We start from the raw sequence: 25238 nt of genomic DNA, 5'->3' as shown, positions 1-25238 counted from the left end.
AGGAACCATTAGGAAAGGGATAGATAAAAAGACAGAAAATATCATAATGCCACTATGTGAATTCACGGTATGCCCATATCTTGAATACTGCATGCAGTGCTCTTCACCAAATCTCAAAAAAGATATTTTAGAATTGGAAAAAGTACAGAGAATGGCAACAAAAATTATTAGGGGTATGGAACAGCTTCCATATAAGGGGGGATTAGAAAGACTGGGACTGATCAGCTTGGAAAAGAGACGAAGGGGGCGGGGGGGAAGGGTGTGATATGATAGAGGTCTATAAAATCATAAATGCTATGGAGAAAGTGAATAAGGAACTGTTATTTACCTCTTCACATAATGCACAAACAAGGACTCACCCAATGAAATTAATAGGCATCAGGCTTAAAACAAACAAAAGGAAGCACATCTATACACCACTCACAGTCAATCTGTGGAATTCACTGCCGGGGATGTCATGAAGATGAAAACTATAAATGGGTTCAAAAAAAGAATTAGATAAGTTCATGGAGGCTAGGTCCATCAATGGCTATTAGACAAGATGGTTAGGGATGCACCTCATGCTCTGCGAGTCACTGGCTGCCAGAAGCTGGGAGTGGACAAAAGGGGATGCCCTGTTCTGTTCATTCCCTCTGAAGCACCTGGCATTAACTGCTGTCAGAAGATAGGATAATGGGCTAGGTGGATCATTGGTCTGACCCAGTATGGCTAGTCTAATAATAGATGGATAAAGGAGTAATTCCACTAGTAAATCATATGCATGATTTGCTGGTGTGGTAACTTATCTCCTTTGCTCCTTTTGTAATGGACACCCAGCACTTTTGTGTTTAACTTGTTAATAGCTCTAATAGGGTTTTCAGTGCTTTACTGAATGCACAAATGCATGCGAGTGCGGTGAAGTGTACACTGTGGAGCATCTGCTCATTTGCCGACTCCTGGGGAGAGCTGTACAAAGGAGGATCTCGCTGCAGCAATGGAAAGAGCCATTGTGCACGGTTCTGGAAAAACATCTAGTTTCTGACTAGGACGTGAAAAGAAGAAGTATTTTACTAGTCAGACTACAATTTAAAATACCAAATCACTATCCATCAGATTCTGATTTTGGTTACAGTGTGTAAATCAGATTAACTCTGGACCAGTGGAGATTAAAATTAGGCTTGACCCTTTCATTGGAAAAATATTGGTTTGCAGGCCAATTCATAAGAGTTTAAATAGAAAAATAAATGATCATGCAGCATGCAATATGACAGAAGAGAAAGTGTAAGCCCCAAGGAACTATTGCAGTGCCTCACAGGAGACGTTTATTGGAGAACATTAGTTCTCCTGCTTGTTGGGTCAGTAATGGGACCAGGCATGCTGCCAATATAATAGGCCTTTGTCACTTAGGGAAACAGGGGAATGCCAGCAAACATCAATTTTCAAGAACCCTCTGCTGAATAATTTACAAGATTCCAGAAGGCCTTGAAGAAGGCCCTTCACCTTCCTTGCCAAGAATCACTAAATAACCAGAATGAAAAAAGGAATCAAGAAACATAGCTTAGACATAGCCAGTCTATCATCTCTATGTCATTCATATATATCTTTAACCACCATCTCTTCCATGGGGCAAACATTTACCATCTGCCAAATATGGAAAGACCTTTTTTTTATTAATACTGGAGAAGAGAATTCACCTATTGAGTTACAGCGCCTGTTATGGTCATGATAGCATTTCCTCAAAACCAGAACAAAAGTTGAAATGGAATGCTTTAGCTAACATTCTGCTGAATGAGTGTTTCCAGATCCACTTCAGTGAAATAGGGAGCTGCTTAAAGGGACACTTGAAAACCTTCAGCTAAAAGTGATACAGGACAAGAACCCAAAGCCGGGCAACTGAAAGGGCTGCAGAAAGAAACGTGCCCATCTTTCCAACGGAACCAATCTTTTCGTCCTACTCAGGAATGAAACCCAAGATACATTGCAATCTTTTCTCCCTCCTCTAGATGTCACTCTCCCATCATCCAACAACTTGACTGTGACACTGAGTGATCACTGCAGCACAAGGCCCGTAGTTCAGATGTAAGTAACTCTTATATCACACAAGTTTTGATCTTTCTTTAAAGTGAGCTCTGTTACAAAGGATTCCTAATAAACAATGGTAGTTTCAGGATATATAGTTGGTAATGAAGGCTGAGGTTTGATGTGATTTTTTAAATTCTGTTAGCAGGAAATAAAGCCTTATTCTCCCCCCCAAAAATTAAAGTCATGCAAGGATTTTGTCTCTCTTCCCTATTTTACCACTACTGCTACAGATGGACCGATGATTTGGGATCGCAATGGTATCAGGAAGACAATCATGCTTCTTCTCAACTGCCTTAATCATGGTATTACAGTCCCAGAGTATGTGTGGCATATATTTTATTAGAGACATTAAATACCTCTGATAAATGCAAATGTTAGCTGCATAGCCTATTGGGAAAACTCTTTATTATATAAAATGGTAAGCAAGATTCTTACTGGAGAAAGAGGCAGTAAAAAATGTGCAAAGAATCTACTGAATTATCCATAAACAAAATATATTTTAAGAAGCTGGACAAACCACAGAATTGTTTCAGTGATACATCGATAGTGGTAACTGTGAACAATGTTTGCTTCTGTATCAAACATCTCCATCCTTTTTGGTCTAAATTTACTAAAAGTTTGAAACGAAAAGTCACTTTGACTCAAAAAACTGCATCTTTCTAGTTTGAAAATGTCACAATGTCCCATGTTACCAATTTCAAAGCTTTGCTCCCCCGTTCTGAGTTGGGAGATCTGCCAAAACCAACCCTGTTTCATGAGGCATTTTGGTTTTGATGAATTGGCATTTTTTTGGCAAAACACAATTTGTCGAAAAATTCCCCAGCAGCTTTACATAGAGTGGTACGTCTGTGTGAGTGGGGAACCCTGCAGGCAGAAGTCATAGTGCTTCTCTGCGATTGCCCAACCTCCATCCCCTCCACAAGAGGTGGAGTCACAGATTCCCCCATGGCTGCCAAAAATGGCAGTGGGGTCACCCATCTGATGAGTGATATCAAGAGAGAGGGGGCAGAACAAGCTTTCCTGGCTGGATGATGTTGATTAGTTATACTGCAGTCATGCCTAAGGAACCCAGACAGGGATTAGGGCCCTCTCGTACACCATGAAGACAGTACCTGCCCTAGAGAGTGCACAAACTGGGATTTGAATAATATTATTCAGCCAGTGAATCAACAGTCAAAAAGAGGGAGAACAAGGTAATGGCAGAGAGCAGTGCAAGGCCAAACTAAAGAAAACCAAGGCACTAGGCATACCCTACATGGTGCTTCCATGTTGCAACCCCCATGCCATGGCACTGCCCCCGTCCTGTGGTCTATTTGGGGTAGAGAGGTTTCAGAGTCGATGGGGCAGTTCTCTGTGCTTTTGTTTTAGCCATTTTGCAGACCCAAAGGCATTAGTTGCCCTCCGACTCCAATGCCCACTAAGCCTTTGCAGGATGCAAAGAAAAGGTTGGAATTGTGACCTGAGAGTATGTCTACACTGCAATCAAACACCCGCACCTTCCCTGTGTCAGCTGACTCGGACTACGGATAGGGTTGCCAGGTGTCCAGTTTTTGACTCGAGCTCCTGGTCGAAAAGGGATTCTGGCGGTTCTGGTCAGCTCTACGGACTGGCCATTAAAATTCTGGTTGGCAACGCAGCAAGGCTAAGGCAGGCTCCCTGCCTGCCCTGGATCTGTGTGGCTCCCAAAAGCGGCTGGCATTTCCCTCCAGCTCCTAGGCAGAAGTATGGCCATGGGGGGCTCCGCGTGCTGCCCCTGTCTCGAGTGCCAGCTCTGCAGCTCCCATTGGCCAGGAACCACAACTAATGGGAGCTGCCTGGCTGTCCCTCTGCCTAGGAGCCAGAGAGAAATGTCAGCTGCTTCCGGAAGCTGCCTGAGGTAAGTGCCGCCCGGTGCTTGCACCCTGAAACCCCTCCCATACTCCAACCCCCTGCCCCAGCCCTAAGCCCCCTCCCACACCCAAACTCGCTCCCTGAGCCCGCATCCCCTCTCGCACTCTGAACTGCCCAGCCCAGAGCCCCCCTGCACCCTGAACCCCTCATTTCTGGCCCCACCCCAGAGCCCACACACCCAGCCAGAGCCCTCACTCCCTCCTGCACCCCAAACCCCTGCCTAGCCCGGTGAAAATGACCGACGGAGAGAGGGTATTTCTGCAATCGGAAAGTTGGCAAACCTAGCTACAGGGCTGTTTAATTGGGATGTAGATGGTTTGGGCTTGGGCTTGACTCGGGCTCTGGAACCCCGTGATGGGGGAGGGTTATAGAGCCCAGGCTCCACCCCAATCCTGAGCATCTACACTGTAATTAAACAGACCGCTAGTCCAAGCCTGAGTCACCAGACACAGGCCAGCTGCAGGTGTTCGATTTCAGTGTAGACATATCCTGAGGCAACTGAGGGTGGGATTTCTGTCTGGTGGGAAGTGTGATGGGGGAGGGATTAAACATGTGACTGATGATCAAATGATGCATGACAGGGTGCAAGGGAAAAGAAGTGTTGCTGCTTTGGTCGATTATTACTTCGTGTTCTCCAACGTTCCTGTGTTTTAACATGTACGTCAAAGGCACTCACTGTATTGGATGGGCACCTTTTAGTGCTTCTCTGAAGGAGGAGGTGCACATCAAACTATGCTTCGAGATCTTAAAATGAGACAGTAAATATGGAGTGTGCCTGGGCATAATCCTACCTTTCTTGAAGGCCCACAGGTTTCATTTTGAAAGGCGATGGACTGGCAGAGAGCGGAGGTTTGATCTCAGGAACACATTGGCCTTGAGGGTCCACTATGACATTAACAGCTTTAGGAGCCTGTTCAGGTTGGACCATTCTGTTTGCTGTCTTGCACTCAGACCGAGTTGTCTGCAGGGGAATGGGTGAAAGGTGGATCTCCTGTTTTTTCTCCTTATCTTGTCGCAGTGAGAACTGAATTTTTTCCTTTAATCTGTACAGGACCTATAGAAACAGAAAGGAAAGAGTATCAAATTTTATTCCAGCTACTGTGTAAACAAAGTCAAGGAAGAATTAAAAATGCCTTGGATTGATCTATATAGTATCAATGATTTCTAGAAGGATTCCACAACTCATTGGCTGAAGTGTTTCCAACAAAAAGGGTAAATATATTTCTATTATATAAATCATGACTGGCACACAGGCAGGAGGTCTTAGAAGTTCTCATTGCTAACTAATAATTATTTTTAATACAGTTACTTCAGTTGTATTATTAAAGAAATAAATAAAACATAATGGGAGATAGTTGGCACAAAACCATTGTATGGAAAGAAATACTGGTAAACAAAGTAATTATAGAAAAGTTTCACAAAATATTAACACCAAAAATACAATAGTGCAACATATCATCTGATGCTTATGATACATCCAGACTCATCTCTCTCTAACTAATGTCCTAAATTTGTTTTAGAGTCTCAAAATACTTGTTGTTAACTCATTGCACAAAGAGCTGTTACCAGAATAAAATAATTTTACAAGGTCACCTTTGCAACACTATTGTGCTATTATTTCAGCACTTCAGGTTTATAATACTTCAAAAAAATCACTCCAGGATTCATTTTGACTCTAAATGTTTCAAAAATGTCACGTTTTTGTTTGTTTCCTTGGGGAAGGTAGACAGTAGATTTCTTATAGATTGAGACATTTTTAAAATCTTCTCTACCAAGAAATACACAATAAATTAAATCCTTAATAAAACCCAACAGATGCACAATAGGTTCAACTGATTGTGGACTGGGGCCATTTCAAAATTTAAAACTTGTGTTTTTACAATAGCCAAAACATTAACATCTAAAAACTCCATCTAACCTGGATTCCACTATCCACTCATTGCCCGCTAAACTTGGGTATTAGCTATCTGTAGTAACTACTTTTCATAATGTCATCAATTCTGGATTCAGCTCTGCTGACCTCAGTGGAGTTCCATGTCAAAGATACACTGGCTTGGCAGTGACTGTGAAGCTAACATGGGCCCCATTTTTGCCATTGCAAAGGACCCTGACACTATGTTTCTTTAGCAGCTATGGAGTTAATGCTTTTGGAAGAAGAAACAAGCTCTTCTGAGCTGTGGTTGTGTCACTTTAGATGATCCCTTCTAGCGTTTAAAAAAAAAAAATCTATGAAACTTACAATGAGGGAAGCACTATCATGTCTCTGTAACAACTAGGGCTATCAAGTGATTAAAAAAAACTAATTGCGATTAATCATGTTGTTAAACAATAGAATACCATTTATTTAAATATTTTTGGATGTTTTCTACATTTTACAAACATATTGATTTCAATTACAACACAGAATACAAAGTGTACAGTGCTCACTTTATATTTTTGATTACAAATATTTGCACTGTAAAAAAAAGAAATAGTATTTTTCAATTCACCTCATACAAGTACTCTAGTGCAATCTCTTTATCATGAAAGTTGAACATACAGATGTAGAATTATGTACAAAAAACTGCATTCAAAAACAAAACAATGCAAAACTTTAGAGCCTTCAAGTCCACTCAGTCCTATTTCTTGTTCAGCCAGTCGCTCAGACAAACAAGTTTGTTAAGATTTGCAGAAGATAATGCTGCCCGCTTCTTGTTTACAATGTCCCCTGAAAGTGAGAACAGACGTTCACATGGCACTGTTGTAGCGGGCGACGCAAGATATTTACATGCCAGATGCGCTAAAGAATCATATGTCCCATGCTTCAACCACCATTCCAGAGGACATGCGTCCATGCTGATGACGTGTTCTGCTCAATAATCCAAAGCAGTGCTGACTGACGCATGTTCATTTTCATCATCTGAGTCAGATGCCACCACCAGACGGTTGATTTTCTTTTTTGGTGGTTTGGGTTCTGTAGTTTCCACATCGGAGTGTTGCTCTTTTCAGACTTCTGAAAGCATGCTCCACACCTCGTCCCTCTCAGAGTTTGGAAGGCACTTCAGAGTCTCAAACTTTGGGTTGAGTGCTGTAGCTATCTTTAGAAATCTCACATTTGTACCTTTTTTGCGTTTTGTCAAATCTGCAGTGAATGTGTTCTTAAAATGAACAACATGTGCTGGATCATGATCCAAGACTGCTATAACATGAAATATATGGCAGAATGCAGGTAAAACAGGTGGAGACACACAATTCTCCCCCAAGGAGTCACAAATTTAATTAACACTATTTTTTTTTTTAACAAGCACCATCAGCATGGAAGCATGTCCTCTGGAATGGTGGCCGAAGCATGAAAGGGCATTCGAATGTTTAGCATATCTGGCACATAAATACTTTGCAATGCCAGCTACAAAAGTGCCATGCGAACGCCTGTTCTCACTTTCTGGTGACATTGTAAGTAAGACGTGGACAGCATTATCTCCCGTAAATGTAAACAAACTTGTTTGTCTTAGCGATTGGCTGAACAAGAAGTAGGACTGAGTGGACTTGTAGGTTCTAAAATTTTGCATTGTTTTGTTTTTGAATGCAGTTATGTAACCATAAAAAAATCTACATTTGTAAGTTGCAATTTTACAATAAAGAGATTGCACTACAGTACTTGTATGAGATAAATTGAAATACTATTTTTTGTTTATCATTTTTACAGTGTAAATATTTGTAATAAAAATATAAAGTGAGCACTGTACACTTTGTATTCTGTGTTGTAATTGGAATCAATATATTTGAAAATGTAGAAAAACATCTAAAATATTTAATACAATTCTATGGTTGAACAGTGCGATTAAAACTGCGATTAATTGAGATTAATTTTTTTAGTTAATCGCGTGCGTTAACTGAGATTAATTGACAGTCCTAGTAACAACCATACTATATTTCTTTTCCAGGCGCTATAAATAATTTAAAGCGAGTCCCACTATCAGAAGACAAAATAAGTATATTTTTGCACTCTCCAACTCAGTGTGTTTTTTTTCCATTCTCCCAGACCTTAGGAGATCCCTCTGTCCTGCAGAGTCTACAGGGGATTCCACAAGCTCCTGAGTAATCAAGGAACATAATGTATTGCTTCTACTTCCCTTTGCCACAAATCCAGGAACCTTTATGGTGCTTCCACTCAGTGAGGCTCCATGAGTACTCTCACTCAAGCCCCTGTGTCAGGGTCTGTCACTGCCTAGCCCAATATGTGTGAGTGGATATATCTTATACATCCATTTTCATGGTAATATTCAAAGATTAATACTTCAGTGTGAGCTTGGAATTGTCCCATTTATGAGGTAATTCACCCATTAGGCAGGCCTCAGTAACATATGTAAACACTGTATTCATTGAATTGAGTTAGGGAATAAATCACATCAGTAAAGTGAGCAAGATTTGGTCCTCCTCACTTTGGAGGAAAATAGCCCTAATTATATTACAAAACTCAACAGGTATACTGGATAAATAAATACAGGTGTTTGAGATATTCTAACCACTTTCCTCCTACAAATCATTTTGGGCTTCTATGCTTTCAGATAACTCCTAGATAATTGATTATGGGAATATCACTCGGCCATTCATGGCACAACATTTTAAATCACATATTTACATTGCTTTCTTTCAATGTGATGTCTCAGAGGAGGCACAGTCAGTTAGGTCTTTGGGGTCCATCAAGACTAGCATAATTTCCTACCTCTCTCCAATACTCTGCTATTTGAGCATAGAAAAAACCCAACCCAGTAAATTTAGATCCCACCCATAACAGGCTGTGAAATGAGTTAAGGAACCATGTTTGGTCTTCATTTAGACATGGTTTCAGCTAACACAGTTTGCCCAAACAGTGTGGATGGGGGAAAAAATCATATCAAAGATATGGTTAAAAAGGCATTCTGGGTTTTGAAAAATGGTTTTAAAAACCGTTTGGCTCTAACTATGCAAAATAACCAATTTAGTTACAACCATGTTTAAAGAAAGCTTAGACTCAGTTCAAGGCTGAGCATGGACAAGGTCTTCATGGCATAAGGTGTCTGACCCAGTTATAGCACACAAGAGCTAAGGAAAGGCAGCTCTCTACAGCCACCTCGGTACACTAGGATAAACAGTACACACTAGCACAGAGATACAGGATGACTAAAAAATATGAAGAAAAATCCCTAATCTTTAAAGAGCTGCCTTCTAGGACACAGTGGGACATCTTTAAACTTTGCATATATGGGGACCCTGGTGTAGACCCATAGCTCAATGGGAATGCAACTCCTCTTCCTGTTGCCTCCTTGCTTGGGTCCACATGGAGTGATGAGTAGGCCTAATCTACATACACTGAAGTTCACACCTTCTGTTTCTGCCCAGAATACCTCAAAAGAGAGCCTAACTTTCACAGGCAATTGATTTTTAACTCATATCTTTTGTTATTTCAGTGCATGAATGTGTGGGACACTCTTACTTCAGAATAAAAGTATATTGTTTTGATTTTGCGTAAGTCACTCAATAAACCTTACTTAAGAAAAATTGAATGAGGCCTCCTAGAAAGAGAAACTAACCCTTGGACTGGCTAGAAATGGTTGGTTAATCTCCTACTATTCCCTCAGCAATTCTACTAAGCATTGAACATAAGAGCTGATGCAGTATTTTTAAAATTAATCTTATGTTTTCAAGAATAAAAAGGCCAAGTTTGGTTTTCTTTGATGTATGGAGTCATAAATTATTTGTGTATATTCCTACAATCATAGTTTTTTTGAATATCCTGAAAATTTTGTGAAGTCTAAAAGCTGCACAAACTTTAGAACAAATGATCAGTTGTGAACATTTTTAACAGGATAAGTGAATTTCCTGTTGCTCAATATTCTCCTGATTAAAGTGTTTCTAAAATTCAATCAACTGGCAGAACCCCTTCTCCCCCCATGATTTTGGTAAGACACACGCTGCAAAAATAATGAATGGCAAATTAAATTTCATAAACAAATAGGGCCAGTCAAAAATGTTGACTCTCACAACTTACACAAAAAAGGGTCAAATTTTTCTTGTCTTTTCTTTTTTTGTGTGTGAAAAAAGTCATTCCGTTTTTCAAATTTTAGAATTTGAAAACTTTTGACAAGAAAAAGGGACACTTTTTTTAATAAAAAATTATCCCATTTGTTAACCAGCTCTACAAGTAACCTGTACTCTAAAAATGGTTAGTGTAACAACAAACCATTATCTATTAAAAATAAAAATCAGAGAGGCCTGTTCTCCTTAGAATAGCATTGTTAAATAGTTACACTTAATTGGTCTGTTACTTAACAGGTTATAAATGATGTATGGAGCTCCCAGAAGAAATTAGATCATAGTCTGGGCTGCAGAAGAGGACCACTGGTGGTGAATCCCTTCTGAGATGCAAAGAGCACAGTTCTTCTGGTGATGGGGGGGACACAGAAATAAATGGGTGGCCTGGGAGGAACAATTTACTGGTCTGAATTTAGCTCATGTTACTACATAATACTACTGTATATAGCAATACACTGCATAATAAAATAAAGGCTTGATAGTTTTCTTATTGCAGTTCATTAATAAATTCCAGAGAAATTAAAAATAAAATATGTAAAGACTTTTAATGTACAGTCTTCTGTCAGTGTAAAAATTGTGCAGTTAAATATCATTTGTAAAACCCAATTAAGAGAAAAGGTTGGACTGTTTTATAATTTCGATAATAATTCCATAGAACAAAGGATTAACATAGACAATTCAATTAGCTTGCACTAACCACTATTGCACACCCATCTAATTAGTTTCCACTTCACATTTTAAGAGACACTTCCAAGTAATCAAGATCCAGATTTGGCCAACAGCACCTTTGACACTCCCATTTAGGGATAAAATATGCAGCTGCAGTATAATTCCAAAATGATCATTTTGGGTACCCTATTAAAAGCCCAACATTTGTAGCTTGCAGAATTGGTGAGTGCATCCATTTTATGTGTGTTAAACTTATGCACTCGAGATTATGTAGATAAAAGGAGGAAGATGGAGAAGGTGTCCAAGATGGTGTACTCTGCTTCCACAAAGTGAACAGCTAGGCAGCAGAGACAGAAAAAGTTATCACATCCTGTTTCCAGAGTTACAGTGACCTCTTTGATGATGCAATATGTCTTATTCTCCATAAGAAATGAGGGGTGAGGAGGGGAAGAGGGAGGATTAATGTTTGTCAGATGGAAAAAAACAAGAATCCCCCTTCCCCCACAACTTCAGAGAAGCTTTACCAGCTTAAGTAAGATTTTGTCATTAAAAAATCTATAATTTACAGACCAACCTACAAATCTTCATCTCAAATGTTATTTTTATCTTAACATATGGATGTAAAAGCTGCAAATCCACCAAAGGTATATAGACAGACATCTAAATGCCCTTGAAAGCAAGTATGTTTGAAAAGTACTGGGTATTCAACTGAATGAATAGTGCCAAAATTCATCAGAGTTCAACAATCCCTTATCTGTAAAGTTATCCAGAAAAGAGGATGGAAATATTTGGGACATGTGTTAAGAATGAACACATTCTTGAGCAGCTGGAGGAACATTAAAGTGGGGCAAACCGAAAGAATCCCTCCACTGAACACTACTCGGAGAGAGAAAACTTATGGAACTTAACAACATAGAGGACATGCAAAAAATGGCCCTGGAGCCCCAGGGATGGTGGAGCCTTGCTTGTGCCCTAACAATGTGGGAAGGATTCAGATTCTGAAGCTATAATTGACAGTTTCCTTTTTTTTTTTTAAACAAAATCAAATTGAAAAAGATTTCACAGTGTCCCTTTAATACCTCCAGTGTCAACATGCACTCAGGGCCCTTTAAATTTTTTTGAATTTCATTCATTGGAGTGTTCGTTCATTGGCAAGGATGTTCACTGGACATCCAGTGGCTAGACACCCGGCCACCAGACATATACTGCATCACATGTCAGACGTCATGTTAAAAGAGCAGTTTAATAACACACTTATCCCTAACTACATTTTTGAATAGTGGTAATATCAATATTTTCAATGTCAAATTCATATTTTATTGTAATTATATTGTTACACAGTGCTAATACCATTTTACCATGTATAAAATCAATGTTGTGTTTTTTATTACCACATAATATAAGAAATAAAATACACTAGAAATCCGTAGTGACATTCAGGGCTTCTGTGGTCTCCGTAAAACATCACTTAGGCTTCACTCTCATGGTTTATCATGTTAGTAGAAGCCCTCAATTAAATTACTGCATGATTATTGTGCATGGTTAAATGTCCATTATTTCTGAAGCTTACATTAGTGATATTTTATATCAGATATAAAACATTCTAAACATAATAAGTATTTCTATTACGCATCAGGCTTTGGCCTCCCAACACTATCAGAGTTACTTACTGTTACTTAGAGGCTGAGCTTCTGACTATTTTATGAAAGCCCTCTTGGAATAAAGGAGGCAGGACTCGGTCTTTCAAACTGATATAAGCAATAAATAAATGAAAACAGAAAGAAGGTAAAGCAACAGACTTACCATTAAACATGTTGCTACAATAACAAAGATGCTGAGAAATATGACAACTGCATAAAATCCTTCTTTGCTCCAGATTTTGTCCGCTTCATGCTGGCCTTGCAAAACATTTTTCTTCATTTAAAAAAAAAAAAAGAGGTTGATATTCTACAATATCATGTGCAGATTAAAGAGTTCTTAACAGGCACTATGCATTAGTTCAGATTTGTTATAGTACACATTCCATAGTATATGGCTCTGACCGCTGCTAGTTTCATGGCTATCTCAAATAAGCAAACCGGCTGAACTATACGTGTTTGCCACAATAATCCTAACACACCCAAAGATGATTTAAGATCTTCTTAGCGACTGTTGAAGTAATCTTCCCACAGATGCAATGGACTGGTCTTAAGCTAAGTAAACAAGACTCATTCTTTCTTGGAAACTACCTGGCCCATCAGGTAAAAGGGTAGTACTCATAAGTGTGCTGAGGAAATTGCTCTTGCTGTCTCATTTTGCGCCGTCTCCTCCCACAACACCTACAAACTAGCCTATGTACTATCTATACCTTACTCAGAAGTGAAAACAGGTGCAAACAGAATCTCATGATGTATTAATAAGCTGAAAAGCCCAGACATTCTAACCTAAAGAAAAACAACCCCTCCCCCATATTAAATTCTGATTGTACTTCAAACAATTTCCTAACTTTAGGGACTCCCAATGATATTACATTTCTAAAGCAGCTCTGTATGCTGAAAAATGCAGAGCTGTTGGGAAATATAAAATAAAAAACAAATAATGTTTATTCTGTCTTTATTGCAGTGAGAAAGCCTGGTTGGAATATGAAATTATAAGATTTTGGTGATATCTTCAAATGGAAAAAAGCTTAATTGTAACTTGGTTCTAATAGAATCCTCAGTCCAACTGTAATACATTATTCAGAATATGATGTATATACTTGCAGCAAATGCAATCTTCACTTGTGTGTTTCAAAGGGAAAAAGATTACATACAAATAGACTTGAAAGAAATTAAGTTGTACATATTAATACAGAAAGTCACACTCCTAATCTCGGTCTATTTCTTTATTGTATTTCTTGAATAAAATTGTCAAGTTGAGAGAAAAGAAAGTATTTAAATCAGGTCTTCAATATGCATTTCCGAAGTCTCAATGCTCCCCTTTCATAGAAAAGCCCTGTAGAGAGCCTAATCTGTAACTTAACCAGCTAATTCATGTGAAAACTAAAAATTGCCTTGTCTTCACTATGATTTTCCTCAATTTAATCAACTTGAGTTAAGAACAAACTTTCTTTCCTAGGCCTTGTCTACACTTGTGTAGCATGTAGGATACATGTAGCCACACACCACAGTGAACAGGAAGCTCCATCCACACTCACTGCTGTGTGTAGCTACATGTGGCTGTGAAAAGCTCCAGCAGGGGGAAGATAGCGGGGAAAGGCTCTGGCAGTGGGGAGCTTCTGGAGCGTTCCCCTGCCACCTCCCTCTTGTTGGAGCCTTTCCCTGCTGCTGGAGGCTTTCACTGTGGCAGGGAAAGGCATCAGCAGGGTCAGGAGGCAGGGGGATACTTCACTGCTAAAAACAGCGGTGTAGACATGGGAGGCACTGTGCAACTGGCCTGTGTCAGCTGACTCAAGGTCCAGGGGCTCAGGCTAAGGGGCTGTTCAACTGTGGTGCAGATGTTTAGGGCTCTGGGATCCTGCAGCCCCAGAACCCAGGTTCTAGTCCAAGCCCAAATGTCTGCACTGCAATTAAACAGCCCTTTAGCCTGAGCCCCGGGAGCCTGAGTCAGCTGACATGGGCCAGCCACAAGTGTTTAATTGGAGTGTAGGCATACCCATAGAGAACTGTGCAGGATACATACCCTGGGGGTTCAGGTGTGTTTCTTCTCTACTTGCCTAAGCAGTGCCTCTCCGTCTACACTGCTGCTTATATCCATACTTGCTGGGCATGCAGTGTGTGTACTCTACACCCAGTTGCAAGTATGGACATGTCCCTAATGAAGACCCAGGAAGCCCTATAGCAAATATTCTACGAGGTTGACTTTATAGACTTGGAGTCACCTGATCACCACAGAGGGAAAAATTCAGGAGTCTCATGGGGGGCGGGGTGGGGTGGTCTGCAAACTCAATAGGGCCTTCTGCTCCATGCTGATCCCTGGGCATGGTTTGGAGCTATGTTGTCATTGGGTATGCTAGCATGCTCTGAAATCTGCCAGTCTCCTGGGACCTTGCCAAATTGAGCAATGCTACACACCTTCATAAACCCCTTTGACCTAGAGCCCTCCCAAACAGGGAAAGCCCTGCTCAGGTAGCATTCAAGCAAAGGAGTTTGTATGCACTGATGGGAACATGGACTCCAGGGACAGAGGGACCCATAACTGAGAGCAGCCGCTGCTGTTTTGATTTGACACAGATTTGCTTCCCTCTAGTTGTAGAGAGGGACAGAAGCATTCAGTGCCTAGTCTGTGTAATTCACAGAATGTAGCTTTATAGAATACAGCACACACAGATAAGTATTTGATAGTAATTTTTTTTAAAAAGTACCCCTAAATTAACCATCCTATCTATTGACTTAGAAAATACTGCATTAACAAGAATATTCTTTTGTTGAGATGCCAGTCTGTCACAGCACTGAAGGCCAGATGGCAAAATGAAACTCACACCGTACACCCACTAAAATCAATGAGAGTACTTGGGTGGGAAACTGCTCAGCAAGGTGAGCACTTGGTTTCAAAACCTGACCCTAAGGGCTCTGTATGTGTCCACAGGCTGAAAACGAATTATAAATCACCTTGTTGCAGTGAACCACTCAAAAAAGTGAAGCATTTTCCATGGTACACTGGCATACTAGCCAATTATTTCTGCTGAAATTGTTCTTAACCATATTTAAACAACAATAAATTCACTGCTTTCACTATTTGTTTCGTGCAATTCAGTTACCTCAACGCAGTGAGGAGGTCATTGCATCTAATATTTACAGGATAGGCCTGGGTCTTCATGCTGGCTTAAGGCCCAACATTGCAGCTGTCCTGCATTTTGAACTCCCATTGACAGCCATGGGAATTCCGTGTTCAGAGCAGCTGCAGCACTGGCCCATAAGCTATAAACTAACTGTTTGACCTTGGGGAGGTTACCTGACAACCTTCCTGTGTTTCAGACATCCCACGTGGAAAACTGGATTAAAAGCAGGAGCTCACTGAGCATCAGCTGAGCTGCCCTTTCATCAGTAAATAAATGCTGCCCTGTACCTCCCCATCTAAAGACCAAATAAACTAGAGAGTTAACTAGGTAACACAATTTTTGAACTACTGGCTGAAGGACTTTAATTACTTTATTTTTAGTACGTTAATGGAACAGTAGAGCTTTTTTTTAAATGGTAGAACTTATTATATAAGTAGTGGAGTCTACCGCAATTCTTCTCCATTACAAATGCAGGGCACATTTTCTCCTGATTTTGTTTCTCTCAAAGTCAGAGCTAAACCATTTTGAAACGTTAGGTAATGTCTATAAAATGGCAAAAATTACACACCACAGCTCTAACACTGACTGTCATGCCATTTTGGAACACCGAAATACTACGTTAGCCTAACGAAAGAAGTCTGTTCCCGTGATTCTAATGCAGAGCAGGAAGGAGAGCAGAACTCTTACTTAAACTCTTCTGTAATTATGATAGCAGGGGTTCTGGACTATTGTAGCTGAGTCACTTCACGTCTATGATAAGAAAATAATTTGTGAGACAGTGTCAATTGTTCAGGACTATTTGTTCTGAGGTCCAGGAAAACTGATAAGATGGGGCTATATACAATTAAGTTAATTTAAAACAGCTTAGTTGTTAAGCTCCTAGAGACAAAAGCTTTCCTGGTACAGTCCTCCTTATTGAGAGCAGAAAGTCGGAGATGGTAAGAAAAAAAAAAAAAGCCTGTCAGCAGAGACAGACACTGAAACTTAAAGACGCAAGGGTGTGCTGATTAAATGAGCTGGAACTATAACATATGTCACTAGCTAAGTGGCGGTATAATGTAATGCTTTGATTTTCTCACAGGGCTTGTCTACACACAAATTTGCACCAATTTAGTTTAACTGGTGCAATACCCTCTGTAGACACTCTTACGTCTGTTTAGCAATAGTTTGTATCAATATAGCTTGAGTTAGTATGGAATCAATTTAAGTTAAATTGATATAAACAATTTCTAAATGGATTCAAGAATGTCTGTGTAGGGGGTTATGTATGTCTGCTCTGGTTTATCTACACTGGTTCAAGCTAGTGTGCAGACAAGCCCCTGGTTTTTTTTATAATTTTTTGTTCTCTATGATAACTTTGGACCTAACCTGTTATTAAGGCACCTCCTGTGAACCATTCTCAGGGACAAAGGAAACGAACGCCTGACCTCTGGTAATAGAGAGAGGTGGGAGAGAAGAAACACTTGACCAGTAGCACTCTGTGCAAGGCATGGGCAGAAAGTTGACCATTCTCAAAAGATGCTTCCAACACACTGGCTGCAGTCAGTAAGGAGCATAAGTAAAGCCTGGGGACCACAGAAATTGGTGTGACTCTGGGTTATACCCCCTTATTGCCTCTGTCCTGTAAACATTTGTTCTTTGGGTGGATTTAGGGATACGTGAAAAATTGGTCAGTTAACATGGCTGGGAGGTGAAGATTAAATGTAGCTGTCTTTTAGTCCTTGATTTCTACAAAGACTTACACATGAGTAGTTCCACTGAAGACAGTGGGACTAGTTACACACGTAAAGATAACCATATGCATAAGTCATTGCAGGATCAGGGCCTTATTTATGTAATCTGTTAAAAATGGAATAAAGACATTCAAATAATGCTCTTGTCTTCCCAATAGCATTAAACCCACCTGACTTTATGAGCTATTTTGTATGAAGAATTCTGGAGAAAACTCCATGAAACCTTTAACTTTGTATTGGCTACATTTATCTGATTGACAGAAAGAGAATTCAAATACCTAGTAGTTCTAGACTATTGAAACTGAGGAATGACAATTTACTATTTCATGTAACATAGGTGAGATTTCAAAGTCAGCACTTTGTTTTTTCAGACAGTCCCTCCGAGCTTGAAATCATTTCTCCATTCATAAGGAGTTATTCACATATGCTTTCTTCCCTTGTCTATTTGAATTGTTATTTGTAATTGAAGTATTTGGAACAGATAATCATATCTCTCAAATTCAGACACTTCAGCACTAAAGTAAATTCTCATTTAAAGAAAGTATTTCCGGGCTGCAGCCCGGGTAGCTGATTGGAGTTGTAATGAACAGATCTGACATTAGGACAGGACTGCTTAGCTTCACTTTGTGATCCTATAACTCAGTGTCCTATAACCTCAGTATCTGCACCGTGAAAACCCTTTCATTTCCATAATTTACCTGCTGTAGGAAACACATATGACTTTGCTCATTATAACTTGTTTTTTATGTTTTCAGTATGAAAAGTGCAATATATTGCAGCACTTTACACTGAATTAAAACTTTCAAATGAGGTAGAAAAATGGCAGTGCAGCAACTATGTAGGTTAGTATAGCACCCATTATGCACTCAGCAATGGCCCACACACAGGCCTGGACATAAAGGCCCTGATCCTTTGCTTGGCATAGGAATCAACGGGACTGGGGTTGGGAGGGGGGACTGGAGCTGGTCAAAGTTTTTTATTCAGAATGTTTTTTTGACCAAAAACTCTTCTCTCATCAAAATAGAAATTTGCACAGGAAAATCTGTTTTTGATTAACTGTTTTGAGATCGTTCATGAAATTGACCTCACAAAAAGAGTCCAAGGGGCTTTATGTGTAATTATGGGCTTCCAAGCACCAAACAAGATCCAAAGTGATTTGATTATAGCCTGATGTGTGTGTGAACTCAGTGGCTTCCTTTCCTTTTTTCTTTAATTATTATTTCCTTTGGTGTCACGAGCAAAACCCACAGTCAAATATATGTCCAAATACAATGTCTGCAGAGCACTGCCAATGTGGCAGTGCTAGTCCTCTTTTTAAATAAAGTAGTAATAAAAAATAGCAAGACGTTTAAAGGGCTCTCTCTTTTTTGGGCTATGTAAAAAATATAAAGTGGGAAAACTTTCAAATCTCTCACTCCCAGAAAACAAAGTCAGCAATAGATAAAATAAACAAATACAATGCTCCCAAAGCCATTCAAGACACAGTTTAACCCTGTATGGACCAAGTGGGAGGTTGGACTTGAAGTGGAGAATTATCATGAAATCTGAATTCTATTTGTGTCTTCACAGAAGTCTTCAGATCAGCCAACTCACATATAAAAGACCAACGTTTCTTAGGCCATGTCTATATGTACAGCGGTGCAGTGGTGCAGCTGTACCAATATAGCTGTGTCGCTCCAGCATGGCTGGTGAAGATGTTCTATGCCGACAGGAGAGAGCTCTCCCATCACTATAATAAAATCATTTCTGTGATGGCAAAAGCTATGTCAGCAGCTCTCCCACCAACATAGTGCTGAGCACACGAGTGCTTATGTTGGTGTAACTTATGTTGCTCGGGGGGTGTGTGGATTTTTCACACCCCTAAGCAACATAAATCATGCCGACATAAGCGGTAATGTAGCCATAGCCTGAATGATTATATGATCCATTCAAGCTTTATTTAAATTATTTAACAGGATTATTTTTTATTATTGCCTTGCCGTAATAATAAAAACAACTTTTATTAGCCATACATTCTCCTCAGTATCAGTACCTTAGCCTAAGAACTCATGCAGGCCTTAATAATTATATTTAGACTTGACTAATTTACAGTAAACTCTAATATGTTAGGCACATGATAACCTACCTCTGGGGAAACCTCTGTAATTCCAAACTGGGATAAACTTTGATGCAGAATATTGATATTAAGCGAACGCAACACCTCTTCAGATGGAAGTGCGTCAGAAATTCCTGGTTTTCGATTTACTGGAGACGCGAACAGCTCAACGCAGTTCTTCTTCCCCTAGATCATAGAATCATAGAATAGAATCATAGAATATCAGGGTTGGAAGGGACCTCAGGAGGTCATCTAGTCCAACCCCCTGCTCAAAGCAGGACCAATCCCAATCAAATCATCCCAGCCAAGGCTTTGTCAAGCCTGACCTTAAAAACTTCCAAGGAAGGAGATTCTACCACCTCCCTAGGTAACGCATTCCAGTGTTTCACCACCCTCTTAGTGAAAAAGTTTTTCCTAATATCCAACCTAAACCTCCCCCACTGCAACTTGAGACCATTACTCCTTGTCCTGTCCTCTTCTACCACTGAGAATAGTTTAGAACCATCCTCTCTGGAACCACCTCTCAGGTAGTTGAAAGCAGCTATCAAATCCCCCCTCATTCTTCTCTTTCACAGACTAAACAATCCCAGTTCCTTCAGCCTCTCCTCATAAGTCATGTGTTCCAGACCCCTAATCATTTTTGTTGCCCTTCGCTGGACTCTCTCCAATTTATCCACGTCCTTCTTGTAAACACAAATCATATAAAATATTTGATTCTGAATCATTCCTGCCAGCCACAATTTTTAATCATATTTTAAAAAATGAAAAATATAGTGTAAGGAGGATTGCAACTGCTCGCTTGCTCTCTTTCTCGACTCACATTCCATTTCGAGCAATTTAAACTTCACAGGATGGACGATAAAAAAAATATAGTATATGCTGTGTTTTTTCTCTCTCACTGCCTATTAGATTATCCTCACCTTAAAGTCACCATCTTTAGAGGTTTGTCCTTCAGCGAAACAGCTTCGCATCATGACATGTTGGTGTTTTGTTGTTACTTTGCAATCCAACGTCAATACATTGCAATTTTATGTGACTCTGAGGCACAAGATTCTCATTGCAATGTCATGCTATTAGATGCCACAGCAATGTGACAGGACCCTAAAAGTTGGCCTGGAAGTTGTGTTGACTCCATAGAAAAGCCTGCTTGCATTTCTGATATCTTGCAATTTATTGTTACAGGATGGGGATAAATTAATTAAAACTGGAATAATCTTGGGGTTTTTTCAGGAAGTATACTCATCCTACTTCACTACTTTCATTGTTATGAAGAAACAAATATGACCTTGCTATATTTAAGGTATTGAGCCATTACAGTCAGAAGTATGACTTCACAAACATCAGATTTAACACGTTCAAGGATAATTAGCTTAAATTTGACCTCCATAGAAACCATAGTATACACAGAGGCTGCCATTTTCTCCTACAGGGTTGTGCTCCTACTTAGGATAAACTTTTATAGTTTCCATTGATTTCTTCATTGGAAGCAGAATTCACCATTCCCCAGAACACAACTGACAGGAGTTCAGTCCCCACAAACCCATAGATCTTGTGGATTAGCCGGATGAAAGAGCACATTCATGGAGATTCCTTGCCTCCATATTGCCATGAATTCTTTCCCATCTTCTACTAGGCCCCAGACCCTACAGCTCTTGCAGGAGGCAGGCTGCCAGCAGCTCCACCACCACAGATGCCCCTAGAGCAAGGCTGTTTCCAGATTGCAGAAGGGGAACCAGTGTAATTTACCACAGATTATTACTCTGTGGTTTTGGGGGGGCAAGAGATTCCAGAGGAGATCCGCCACCCTCTTTTTCCTGTCCCATTCACAGAGTCAGAACCCTTTAGCCCCGATGGAGGGGTTTCTATGGGGTTTGTGGAGAGGGGGAGCTTGCTGAGGAGGTGCTTTTCCCGCCTTTTAGTGCCTCCCTTAGGTAGGCTCTCCTTTGCTTACAGAAAGGACTTTATACCTTCTGTTAATGTAGGGCTTTGCTCACAAGCAGTGTTGTATCGAGGGAACTGCTGTCTAGTTGTAATAGCAAGAGGAATGGGAGTAAGGATGTTTCAGTTACATTATTAATGCATGTGACTACTGACTGGCTGTGTGATCTTGGCCAAATCATATAACCTCTTTGTGTCCCATTTTATCCATATAGAAAATGGGTAGATTAATACCTTCCTCACCATGGGTATTGAGCAGACGAATATTAATTAATGTTTCTAATGTGTTCTGGGCAAGGTGTAAGGGCAAAATGTTAATATGTCTACCCTCAAACCACAAATTAAAAGAGAAAGTAAGAAACCACGGAGTCAATGGGAAAACACAATATGCAGCATGCTCTCAATTACCCAGGCTCCTCAGAGCACATTAGGAAAGCTGCTACACGACATGTTATGCCAGAGTATTTGAGAACCCATAAGGAAAGTTCCTCTTTTAGTTGCACTTTTCACTGTGTATGCCTTATAACTTTAACATTTTGGTTAATGTGGGGGACAAGAAGATTGAGCACTCCCTGCCATGAATGACGTTCCTAAAGAAAATGAAAAGAATGTCATTGCATTGCTATTGATCTTTCCTTTTGTACAGCTCGTGTGATCCTCTCACAAAGACATTATTTGAAAGGTATTTTTGATCCCTTTTGGCATATAAAATCCTATCATACTAGGAAATACATTTATATCGAACCTGTCAATCCTCTTCACTGGTATTCAGCCCACACCGTGCCTGAAAAAAGCTACCCTCACTTGGAACAATAATGGAATGCTAGCAACACACAGATTGTATGGCTTTTCTGTTTAATGGCAGAAATGCCCTGTGGAAAACAACAGTTATAGATTCCTACAGTCAGCCATTAACATTAACCTTTAAGTACTTTATATAGTATAGTAGTGTGACACTCTATACCTCAGGGGAGTGCCCTGTAACCCCCATATTCATCATTTGTGTAAAACTGTGATAGTGCATATAAATCATGCCATGTAAGGGATCACAGGAAAGGTTATGATCTGCTGAAACCCATCGTTCTATCTCAATATTTATATATTATGTATATCATAATGATCAGTGATGCTGAATGCACCACAACTTATGGTAAATTGTTCCAATAGTTAATTGCCCTCACTATTAAAAATTTGCACTTTATTTCTAGTCTGTTTGTCTAGCTTCATCTTCCAGCCATTAGATCTTGTTTTAACTTTGTCTGCTAGACTGAAGAGCCCTCTACTATCAAATTTCTGTTCCCCATGTAGGTACTTAAAGACTGTGATCAAGTCCCACCTTAACTTTATCTTTATGAAGCTGAATAGATGGAGCTCCTGGAGTCTCTCACTATAAGGCAGAGGTCCCCAAAGTGTGGTGAGCACCCCCCCCAGGGGGGCTTGGTGGGACCTTTGGGGGGCATGGCGGGTCCAGGCCAGCTCCCATTATGGGTGGGGAGCGAGTGCCACCCAGCCCCTCCCTGCCCCGAGCTCTGCTCCAGCCCTGCCCCCAGCCATGGCCCCAGCTCCCAGCCCTGCGCCTGGCCCCGTCCCCAGCCTCGGTGCAGCTCCACGCCTGGCTGAGGGGCCTGGCTGTAGCTCCGCTCCCACCCAGGGCCGAGGCTGGGGGTGGGACCGGGAATGGAGACGCACCTGGCCGTGGTCCTGGCTGCTGGCCCCCACCAGGGCCTGGTTGCAACTCTGCTCCCGCCCCCAGCCCTGGCTTTGTCTCAGTCCCCATCCCCAGTCTCATTCCTGTGGCCCCAGCCTCGGCCCCCTTACTCCTGTCTATGTCCCCCCAAGCTGCACCCCACTCCCAGCTGTGGCGGGGAGGTAGGGGGGAGCTGATAGGGGTAAGGTAGGCACAGTCCTCAAAAGTTTGGGGCCCACTGCTATTAGGCATATTTTCCAATCCTTTAATCATACCTGTGGCTCTTCTCTTAACCCTCTCCAATTTTTCAACATCCTTCTTGGATTGTGGACAACCGAACTTGACACTACAATATTCCAATCGTGGTTACGCCAGTGCCAAACACAGAGGTAATATAACCTCCCTACTCGTCAATATTCCTGTGTTTATACATCCATGGATAGAGCCCCACGCGGATACAAAATCCATCTCCACAGATATGGATATCCACAGATATAAACTGGTATTTGCGGAGCTGCAGGGCTCTACCAGGAACTGCAGCAATGAAACCAGCAGCATGTTGAGCCTCTGCTCCCAGGAGCCAGCACCCTGTGCCGGCAGCTCCTCCAACATGGATATACCACCCCCAGCCCTGCCCTGGTCTTGCTCGTGTGTGCAAGCGTCTCACATGCTCCCAGACAGGAGACGCAAACCGCTGCATGGAAAGGACTCCTGTCCAGAAGCGTGGGAGCCATTTGCACACACCGGCACGACCATGGACAGCTCTATCCATGGATCGCATTAGGCCTGTTAGCCATAGTGTGACATTGCGAGCTCATATTAAGCTGATTGTCTGGAAAAGACTTGAGGATCATGGATAGTCACTGATCCCCCAAGATAGAGTCCCCTGTCCTGTACCTATGGGTTTCATCCTTTGCTCCTAGATGTATGACCTTACATTGAAATGCATATTGTTTGCCTGTGCCCAGTTTACCAACCCATCGAGATGTCTCTGCATCAGTGACCTGTCCTCTTCATTATTTACCACTCCCTCAATCTTTGTGGCATCTGCAAACTTTATCAGTGATAATTTTATGTCTCTCTTACCCCCCCCCCCCAAGTCATTGATCAAAATGTTAAATAGCATAGAGCCAAGAAAGAACCTATCCCTGTGGGACCCACCTAGAAACACAGCATCTTAATGAAGACTCCCCATTTATAATACATTTTGATATCTCTCATTTAACCAGTTCTTATTTCATTTAATGTGTGCCATGTTGATTTTGTATCGTTGTAGTTTATTGATCAAGATTTTGTGGGGTACCAAGTCTAATGCCTTACAGAAGTCTATTACATCAAAACTATAACCTTTATCAGTCCAATTTGTACTCTTATCAGAAATATCAAGTTAATTTGACAGGATCTATTTTCCATAAACCTGTGCTGACTGGCATGAAATATATTACTCTCCTTGCAGTGTTTATTAATCAACTCCCAGATCACCCATTCCATTATTTTACCAGGGATTAATGTCAGGCTGACAGGACTATAATCTGGATCATCCATTTTACTTTTTTAAAATATTGGTGCAACATTTGCTTTCCTCCAGACCTCTGTGACAAACCCAGTGTTACAAGATTTATTGAAAAAAAATCAATTTTTCCAGTCAAGAGATCTCCTTGGCCAGTTCTTTTAAAACCCTTGGATGAAACAAAGAGAGTTCTATAGAATTTACTCTAGAAATAATTCTAGAATTATGCTAAAATTTAATAGATAATTCATTTCCACAAGTTTTTTGAACCATGTGATAACAGACGTAATTTTCTATTATGTTCTATAGAATGGTTTAAAAAACTATAGAAAGGGGACCTTTTTTCAATCAGAGTCTATTGGACTTTTCCATAATAGCACGAAAGCTAATTTAATGTAACTGAAATTACCTGGTAATTCCTCTTATACAAAATTCTTGGTACTTACAATGAGTCGGTTGATATGAATTTGCTGTGGTAACAGTCCTAAAGCTGCAGCCACTCCTTGGCGGAATATCCGAAGCAATGTGATATTCAGCTTGTTTACATCCATTTGCAGTGCCTGAAAAACAAAAACAAATAAGTTCTGTGCTCAGCACATACAGTTCTCGACTAATGACTGACCTCTATGAATCTTACTAATTGTTTTTCTCAAGATGATCATCTGTGAAATTGATTTGCATTTTTAATAAGGAAAAAGTACAAGGGAAGTGTGATAAACATTGTCAGTTGAAAAAAGTCTTTACCAATGAAAAACTTCCTTTGAAGTCAATGGAATTTTACCTGAGTAAGAACTGAAGTAAAGATCATTCCCCAAGAATCCACATGTAACAGCGGCCCTGTG

At 40.5% G+C, this 25238-nt stretch overlaps 1 protein-coding gene across 4 annotated transcripts in view; it reads right to left on the bottom strand.

Moving 5' to 3' along the window:
* The window catches only part of PTPRR (protein tyrosine phosphatase receptor type R), a 192063-nt gene that overhangs the window by 64963 nt on the left and 101862 nt on the right, over positions 1-25238 (bottom strand). For all 4 annotated transcript variants that reach the window (XM_037886529.2, XM_037886537.2, XM_043547849.1 and 1 more), the window contains 4 exons: positions 24843-24956; positions 19292-19447; positions 12478-12588; positions 4743-5005 (listed from right to left, as the gene is read on the bottom strand). In XM_037886529.2, coding sequence (XP_037742457.1) covers positions 4743-5005; positions 12478-12588; positions 19292-19447; positions 24843-24956 — 644 coding nt within the window. The remainder of the gene's footprint in view (positions 1-4742; positions 5006-12477; positions 12589-19291; positions 19448-24842; positions 24957-25238) is intronic.

Source organism: Chelonia mydas, chromosome 1, assembly GCF_015237465.2.
Source record: "Chelonia mydas isolate rCheMyd1 chromosome 1, rCheMyd1.pri.v2, whole genome shotgun sequence".
In the NCBI taxonomy this organism is placed as follows: domain Eukaryota; kingdom Metazoa; phylum Chordata; order Testudines; family Cheloniidae; genus Chelonia; species Chelonia mydas.
The sequence above is the reverse complement of the archived record's forward strand: the minus strand, read 5'-3'. Positions and strand labels throughout refer to the sequence as shown.